Source organism: Electrona antarctica (assembly GCF_951216825.1).
Source record: "Electrona antarctica genome assembly, chromosome: 9".
In the NCBI taxonomy this organism is placed as follows: Eukaryota; Metazoa; Chordata; class Actinopteri; order Myctophiformes; family Myctophidae; genus Electrona; species Electrona antarctica.
This window is the reverse complement of record NC_136790.1, coordinates 46,730,387-46,739,813: the sequence shown is the minus strand read 5'-3', so window position 1 is coordinate 46,739,813 and position 9,427 is coordinate 46,730,387. Positions and strand designations below refer to the sequence as shown.

At 44.8% G+C, this 9,427-nt stretch overlaps 1 protein-coding gene across 2 annotated transcripts in view; it reads right to left on the bottom strand.

The window, feature by feature from the left end:
• Positions 1-332: 332 nt before the first annotated feature.
• The window catches only part of kcnab2a (potassium voltage-gated channel subfamily A regulatory beta subunit 2a), a 200,063-nt gene continuing 190,968 nt past the window's right edge, over positions 333-9,427 (bottom strand). For both annotated transcript variants that reach the window (XM_079510145.1, XM_079510144.1), the window contains 3 exons: positions 8,583-8,703; positions 3,646-3,734; positions 333-1,977 (listed from right to left, as the gene is read on the bottom strand). In XM_079510145.1, coding sequence (XP_079366271.1) covers positions 1,888-1,977; positions 3,646-3,734; positions 8,583-8,703 — 300 coding nt within the window. In that variant the 3' untranslated portion in view covers positions 333-1,887. The remainder of the gene's footprint in view (positions 1,978-3,645; positions 3,735-8,582; positions 8,704-9,427) is intronic.

Below are 9,427 nucleotides of genomic sequence, written 5' to 3'. Positions count from 1 at the left end.
GAGAGTATAGAGAGACATGTCATGCTGCATCATGGGTTGTAGGGAAGAGAGGGGGATGGAGGATCTGGTGAGGCGTTGTGTTAAGTTAGACATACCGACATACAGTCAGACAGACCCACCATGAGTCAGACACCAAACCCTATACCTCACAGGGAAGCCACGGGTGCTTTTTAACCTGCAGCACGAGTGATTTTTAACCTGCCGCATGGGTTTGTCTGACTAATGACTGTACGACTGTTGGTATGTCCAACCAACGTATGCGCCCGGCCCCAGGATGATTTCAAGGCTATAGCACTTCAGACCAGAAGAAGGGATCACGAAGGGACCCCAAACAGTTTTACGCCCAATTTTAGACACCGCTGCACAACGTATACCGTAGCATAAATCAAACATTCAAACGAGAAACAAACAAAGAAAAAGGTCTGGGTTGCCCCTTTACAGTGCAATGATGACGTATCGGTTACAGTAACACCCGATCCTCCCCATCTCCTCCAAATATGATCTCCTCATCATAGACATCATCCCCAGTAATAGGCATTATGCTAAAATGCTGCAGATTGTGTAAGCCTGGTAAAGGAGGCTCTTTGCACCGATCAATGTCACAGCACTCAAACACGCAGTGGTGGAAAGGTAATCAAGTATATGTACTGTACTTAAAACTTTGAGGTATATTTGTACTTTGTACTACTCGAGTACTTCACATCTTCTGTACTTTTAGTTTTACGCCACTACATTTCAGAGGCAAATGTTGTTACTTTTTCTAAGCTACAATTATTTGACGTTAGTTACTAGTTACTTTGTCGATTTTTATTATTATTACAAAACATACATTTTACCACTTCAGCCCTACAGTAGCCTGTATACATTTCCAGCCATTTGAAAATAGCCGATCTACAAGCTCACAATGTGTCGCGATGCGACGCATTGTGAGCTTGTAGATCGGCTATTTTCAAAAGAGTTTTATACATTTGAAAACATGAAATGGTACAATCTTCATAATGAGTACTTCCTACTTTCGGTACTTTTAATTCCATTTTGATGCCGATACATTTTGTACTTTTACTCATTTGTACTTTTACTTTAAGTGAATTTAGAATTCCGGGCTTTTACTTGTAACAGAGTACGTCTACATTGCAGTATTGGTACTTTTACTTGAGTAAAACATGTGATGAGTACTTTTTTCCACTGCTGCAAACAGGGCTGTTGGAGAGACGACTATAGAACAGACTTGTACACCTGGACTGGGTGTTTGTAAACAGAACAGACAACAGAGTAACCCTTGTATATTCATAGAGCATGAACGTAATTCATTTTCCTTTTGAATGCATTCCTTTAAAAAAAAGAAAACAATAATAATAATAATAATAATAATAACAAAACAAAGTAAACAAAAAAAAAGCAATAAGGAAAAGAATATCTGGCTGCCAAGCAAGCGTGTGCTTATTTTTTTCGTATTATTTTTTCCCTAAAAAAAAATAAAAGAAAAAGGTATTTGTCTTTTCAGTTTCAGCTGAATCGAACATACAGTAAACTGATTTAACTATGAGCGCAAATCCCTAACAACCACTCTTCTTTGTTTTCTTTCTTTCTTGGTTTTTTTCTCCATCGCTTCCTCTCCTGTGGAGGTTAACTTGACCCCCCCCCCCCCCTCCCCCTCCCCTGTCTCACTTCTCTCTCATCATCATATCTCCGTTATAACTCTTAACGTGAGGTGGTCCTGGGTTGGCCCGTGAGGCGCGGCAGCCTGACTCATGCGGCCCAGGGTCTCATTCTTCAGTAAAAAGCTCAAGCAAACAGAGGATCAGGCAAAAAGGCTGGGGAGGGGGGGGGGGCCCTCTGCAGGGGCGATGAGGGGGGTGGGGGGATGGCTGTGCCTCCGTCCGCGCGTTAGGAGCGGTAGTCCTTTTTACTGTACGGCTTGTTCCCCAGGATGCTGTCCACCTCGTGAGTAATGGACGACGACAACTTGGGAAGAACCTGCAGGTGTGACAATATATATATATATGAGAGAGAGAGAGAGAGAGAGAGAGAGAGAGAGAGAGAGAGAGAGAGAGAGAGAGTCAATATTCACTGAAAAAGCAAGGGTCACCAACATGTCAAAAATGTGTCCGTGGCAAAGACTTGGTCTTGTCCGTGTGGCACATGTTTGATTTTCTGTTTTACACTCCACTATAATCTCCACTATGAATCCAGGAATGCTGTGAGATTTCCACTTGCCCATCGGTGTAACTGGGGCACAAAAAAAAAGTTGACCGGGAAGGCCTTTTGATCATTAGGGACGAACGCGCTCATGTCTATCAGCGCTGAAAGTAGAAGGGACACAGTAACTCCTGTGGTAATCGGAGCATAGCATTTCAGAAATGAAATATCAAATGCACTGAGGGGGCTATGAGACGTGCACACATGAGCGCACACACGGCACGTGTATTAAATACGATGCCTCTGTACTGCGCACGCGTGTACACACGCGCACGCACACACACGCACACACACATACACGGCAATCGAAGAACTGAGAGGAAATGGAAAAAAAACACCACCTCAGGCCAGACATAATGTGATGAGAGCACATGAACCCCCCTGTGGACTGAGAATCCCATTAAACGAGTGCATCTTACGAGGGAAAGGAAGCAGCGCGCGGCCTCCAGCTACTCCTCAGACTGTCAACAGACACTCCACTGACCTTATTAACTCGTACGGTATAAGACCACCCGAGCATGTAACAAACACCACTGCTGCCCAGGAGGCCACGCTGTCATTCCAACACTAACAGGGCAAACGAGCAAGTCAGGTGCAGTGTTGTTTTTGGCAGCACATTTTTGATTTTAGTCATAATAGTCTCTTGAATAGTTTTCATTTAGTTTTAGTCACATTTTAGTCACCTGGAATGTTTTAGTGTTAGTCTAGTTTTTAGTCGACTAAATATCAAAAGATTTTAGTCGACTAAATCTACAGTTGATTTAGTCGAACAAAATGCATTTTGGCGGGCTTCGATGCCATCGTAATGACTTCACTTTCACTATTTTCAGCATGCAACCAAGTGTAAAATGACTTGTACTGGATCTCGTCCACTGGTCCCTTCCTAACATTTTAGTCTAGTTTTTATTTGTTGACGAAATTGTCAGTATATTTAATTAGTTTTAGTCATCATAGCTTAGTTTTCATTTAGTTTCCATTTAGTTTTCGTCAGTGGAAAAAGGGTAGTCGACGAAAACGTTTCGTCTTAGTTTTAGTCGACGAAATCAACACTGGTCAGGTGACACATTATTTTTTTTAAATCACACCTGTGTGACCTGAGCGGTGCAACTATACTTGTATTGTATTGTGATAGTTACTGTACTAGCACGCCACCGAGTGGCGCGCTACGAGCTTGTAGGTCTGCTATTTTTGAAAAATCGTGACATTTTTTCTTTTAAAAAGTTTTTTTTTTTTTATTTTTTTTTTTAATTTTGGGACCCCCTAAAATAATTTGGCGACCCCCCGAGGGGTCGCGACCCACGGGTTGAGAACCCCTGCTCTACAGTACTATACAAATGTGACACAAATGTGACATTGAACAAGAGACACAAGAACTCAGACACAGACAGACAGACAGACAGACAGACAGACAGACAGACAGACAGACAGACAGGATGTTGGTCTCACCTGTATGGCCCCCAGGTTCTCCATCAGCTGGTCGGTGCTAGACGCACCTAAAAGCACAGAACTCACTCCCTCGTTCCGTAGGCACCACGCTGTGGGAGACCGTAGACAACATTTACATGCCTGCTGCAGATAGATAACACGCACGCACACGCACGCACACGCACGCACACACACACACTTGCATGCAGACGCACACACAGGCACGAACACTTGTAGATGTACAAAAGAACAACACACCCATGACATTCCCACATCACACACACACACACACACACACACACACACACACACACACACACACACACACACACACACACACACACACACACACACACACACAGTCCTCTGTTTACGCTGTTAATTTCCATGTAATTCCCACATACCGATTCGGTTGAGTGGGGGGGGGGGGGCGACCCACGAAAACGGTCAAATCTTTCTTCCATGTTTTTTATTCATCGATCAAAAAAACGTACATACCTTGACCCCCCCCCCCCACACACGCACGCACGCACGCACGCACGCACGCACGCACGCACGCACACACACACACACACACACACACACACACACACACACACACACACACACACACACACACACACACACACACACACACACACACACACACACACACACACACACACACACACACACACACACACACACACACACACACACACACACACACAGCCCGATGTCTCTCTATTGCAAGACGTTTGTGAATTCCGTGATTTGCGCAATCTATTAGGTCAAAATCGTGTGCAGTTTTGTGGGGGGGGAGGTAGGGGGGAGGACTGAAGCACACATTGGATACAGGGCAGCTGTCCATTTTTTGCTTTTGTTTTTTTGGGGGGGGGAGGGGCAGGAGCAATTTTATTTCACACCCTTTTCAAAGCTGTGAGAATGTATTAAAAAGTAAAGTAATACAGTACAAATACCTCAGCACTGTACCACACCTAGAAGTAAATGTTACTTATCTACTTCGCACCACTGCTCATGACTCACGTCTTCCGCCCACAGAGTAACAGGGCCTGGCCCTGTAGTGCAAATGTCACATATCCTCCGTGAGCGCTTAACAAGCCTTTAGAACATGCCGTGTGACACACTGTCTCCTTGTTGTCGCTTGTTTTGCTGAAGGGTAATTCAATCGAACGGCCAGTCACCATCTCCTCCTCCTCCTCCGACGACGACGACAAACTACTACTACTACAGGAGAGAAGATCAGGATCACCGATACACTGAATCACAAGACTGCCCGGGCCTCAGGTAATCAAGGACTGCAACCTGCCAGCCAGCCAGCCACGGGCTAACATTTCACATCATTCACAATTCACTAGCCACTATGTTCACAAACCACGGCATTCACACTCCACTTCACTTCATCTACTGTATTGACCACTTGAATCCTAGCGCCTGGGGTAGGGCTTTAAGCAACTAGTCAACTGTTCAACTAGTCGACTAGTAAATCCACTTAGTTGACCTCGTTGGTACTATACTAGTTCCCTCAACAGTTGACATCTGCTGGCAAATTGTTATGATATGGGATTTGTGGACTGTTAATGGCCCCTACACATTGTAGGAGTTTTAATTAAAGTAGTCGGCGAGTCATCAGATCGTTATGTATTTCACAGTACAGGAGTCTTTTTTTTAATTATCAAAACTGTGTGGCTTTCACACTAAACCAGGGGTTCTCAACGTTTTTGGCCGGGGACCCCCGGAAATGCTTTGGCAATGTCTCGGGACCCCCGCCCCGCCCCCTCCCGACCCCCAATATAACCATTTTGGGCGGGAACCCCTTTTGGTGTTTTTTTTTAAAATAATTTGGGGACCCCCTAAAATAATTTGGCGACCCCCCGAGGGGTCGCGACCCACGGGTTGAGAACCCCTGCACTAAACGATTGGTCGGCGACTAGGGATCACACACTGCAAGAGTTCACCCAGATGTGATGCAGACCCGATACATCGGCTATAGGCTACAATCATGATTTGTTTTTTATTCCAATTCATTTTGACATTGCACGTACGTGCAGGATGCCGTGATACAAGCGTGAGACCGAAACAGGACGCCCCCCTACCCTCTCTCTCTGCGCACACACACACACACACACACACACACACACACACACACACACACACACACACACACACACACACACACACACACACACACACAGGAATAGGCTACACACATGCAGGGCGAAATGTTTGTTCAAACCTGCTAGATATTCAGAATCGCTCGGGAAGGCGTCGGCGAGCGCTTTTATCGGCGCTGGATCTTCTCGCAGCTCCTTTCACACACAGCGAGCAAAAACTTGGCGATCAAAACCCGATCTTGCCTCAGATCGGGGGGTTTTGTCGGCGAGCGCAAAAAATGCCCCCCCCCCCCCGAGAGCGTAATCGGAGCAAATATGGTGCAGTGTGTACGAGCCATGACTCACAGTCCACAGGCACATCAGAGCATTATTTGTTTGAGCCAGAAAACCCCAGACCACAGCAAATCTACTGAATGTTAAAAGTTCAGGTTTTAGGGGCGCAATTGAGCTCAGAAAACCTATTTATTTTTTTTACAAAAAACCTTTTCTATGTCACCAGACCTTTATAGAAGGAAACGTGAGGTTTCAGGAACTACAGAGCGTTTCACAACATTATGCCGTTCCCCACACTTCAACTTTGAAGTTCTTCGCCTGTTCCACTGCTTATACGACCAAGCCTCAAAGTCAATTCCTTCAAACAGCGGCGGCATTACAGTATTTCATCTCCGCTTTAACTCGATATCACAGAGCCCCGTGGAGTGGCACTTGGGCGAGATGGTAAATCACAACACGTGCTTGCTCATAGGACCGTCCTATGGATTTATAGTAATTGGGGGAGACCGGGGCTGTCTGCTAATGGGCCGTGAAACCTAATCTATGGCACAGCATTACCAGGAGGCGGATGGTGGTGGTGGCGGTGCGGTCGCATATTCACCCAGATGGTTTTGTGGAGTTCCCCAGATTTACTCGGCGCTTCTCTCATCTCTGACGCTTTAACCCATTTTGGGCGGGAACCCCTTTTGATGTTTTAAGCGTTACGTTATACTTTAGCTATTGAGAAATGGCAGATCTACAAGCTTGTATGTAGGTCTGCTATTTTTGAAAAGTCGTGAAAATGTGGCGCGAATTTTTGAATATATTCTTTTTTCGGAGCGAACGTTTTTAACTCAAATCTTTGCTTCCGGGGGATGGGATGGTCCCAGGAACAACAGATGGGGGTTGGCGGCCAATTACATATAATTTTGAGGGTTCTTGACATGAAATATTGAGCACCACTGATTAGGGCATTAAGCAACTAGTCGACTAGTTTACTAGTCGACTAGTAAATCCACTAGTCGACCTTGTTGGTACTAGTTGACTAGTTGATACAAATAAAAATAAGTTTTATTTTTTTTATTTTTTTCCCGATTTGGTAGGCCTCAAGATCAGGTAGATTATAGTTATAGTCACCATGTACACAGTTTTTCAATGTACAAATATTTATTTCCCAAAAAAAAAAGAAAAAAGTTTATTTTTTAATTTATTTTATTTTTTACATAATAGGTAGTTAAACAACTAGTCGACTAGTCAACTAGTAAAAATGACTAGAAGTGAATGCCCTACCACTGATATAGAAACATGAGGTTTTTCAGAAAAAAAGACATTTCAAAAAATACATTCAGGTCTAAAAGGGTTAACGGCCCAGCTGCCGGGAACGCCAGACTCGCACGCCTCTTCTGACGGCGGATCAATAATGTCCACCGGGGTCGGATTTATGTCTGGTGTTGCATTTTACTGCTGATGTGGGGGAAACCGGGACCCACGCCCACCCCCCCAACGTAACACACATACGCCAGAGAATGCCGCCAAGCACCGACCTGCATTTTGATGGAGAACCACCACATACATCTGCATACTACTGTAGATATTATGTCTGCTCCGTCGGGATTCATTACTGTCATTTCTATTTGCAACGCCTTTCTAATAAAGTGACATATCTACAGTATACAGATTCTCTAGCCTGGCTCCAGTCCTTAATCGCTAGCCACGGCCATTAATCCATTTAGGCCTGACGTCGAAATTAAAAAAATGTCTTCTGAATCCTCCAGTTTTCTGAAAGAAATATTTTCACGATTTTTCAAAAATAGCAGACCGGCTACAAGCTAGTAGCGCGCCACTCGGTGGCGCACTATGAGCTTGTAGATAAACATGGCTGACCCCCACAGTGGTAACTTGCGACCTGGCTATTAAATCGCCCTACGATAAATAATGTTTTTAGAAACATCATCATCCGACATGTTTCACCGCGTTTGTTTACAAGGTAGTAGCGCTCGCTGACTGCGTTTGTTTGGTTAGCATCCGGGTTAGCCACAATGATTGACAACGACGTCATCTGCTTTCCTACTATTTTGATTGGTTGGTGTGAATGAACCAATCGGGGAAGACTGCCGTCAAGTTCAGGAGACTTTGGGAAAAAAAGCAATTCTCCTGAATGCTGCCTTCCGGTATATGGTATGGAAAGGAGAGGAGGGCAATTGCATTTCTTTCACCATGTAGTAAATGCTGCATTCAATCGTGGTCTGGAAAGGGCAGTTGTTTAACAGATGGGTAAAAGGGCAGGGGGCTGAAGCCCCCTTTGACGTCTATGTGTGCACGTCCCTGCTTCTGACTGTGCGTCAGGCTAGTACATCTCTAGAAACTGATACACACGCACATCACAACACAACACACACACACCACACACAGCACAACACACCACACCACACCACACACACACAGGCAGGCACACCAGACCAGCAGATGTGGGGAGGGGGGAACCCTCGGCCCTCGGGAGAGAGCACGAAGCGAGAGGCATATAGAGGGACACGGACAGACAGACAGAAAGAGAGAGAGCAGCAGACAAGAGTTGTATATCTGCATATGTACCGATGGCGAGCTGGGGCAGAGTGCAGCCCAGCCGCTCTGCGATCGCCTGCAGCTCTTTCAACTTCGCCTGCTGACGCCGGCCCTCCTCGCTCAAGATCTTGTCCTTCAACCACTGGTAACCCTGAAAAAACACCAGCACACGATGCTCAAAAACACGGCCCTGCTCAAACGGGGTGCTGCCTGGGGGGGGCTCCTCGTGTGACCAGGGCCTGCTTTTAAACACGCGGACTCTGTCTTCTGCGTCGGACGCAAGGTTATTATAGTTTACTAAAACAAACTAAAACTAAAATTAAATAAACATTTTCGTTAAATAAAAACTAGAAAAGGAAAATAAAAAAACGATAACTAACTGAAACTGTATTGTGTGTTTACAAAACTAACATGTTTTATACCAATTCAATACCTGAAGACCTTTAGGGGTTTATGGTAGCGTACGTGGTTAAATAGCGATACAGTACATTCCAATAGCAAACATTTCTATAGTGTGTGTTCTGTAACAACAGGCCTCTCTCATCCTGGCTGGATGAAGGCTGGGCCCTCTAGCCCAAAACGAAACCTATAAGGTTTTTTTTCTTTTTTTAACCAGGGGGGTTAACTGGGGACAGGGAGGAACTCCTTATATGGTCAGCACACTCTATAGTAGGGAGGATTTTCTTTTTAAGTGATATTTGAATTAAGTGAAATCACTGAATATACCTTTAAGGATAATGTGACCGAGACTGAGGGAGACCTCTGTTACTGAACAAACACTCTATAGCAAGGATTTCTACCAGAATAATAGAACTTTAAAAAAACTGTTGAAAGTTTCACCAAAACATTATCAGCTTTAATGATTAGAGGAATGG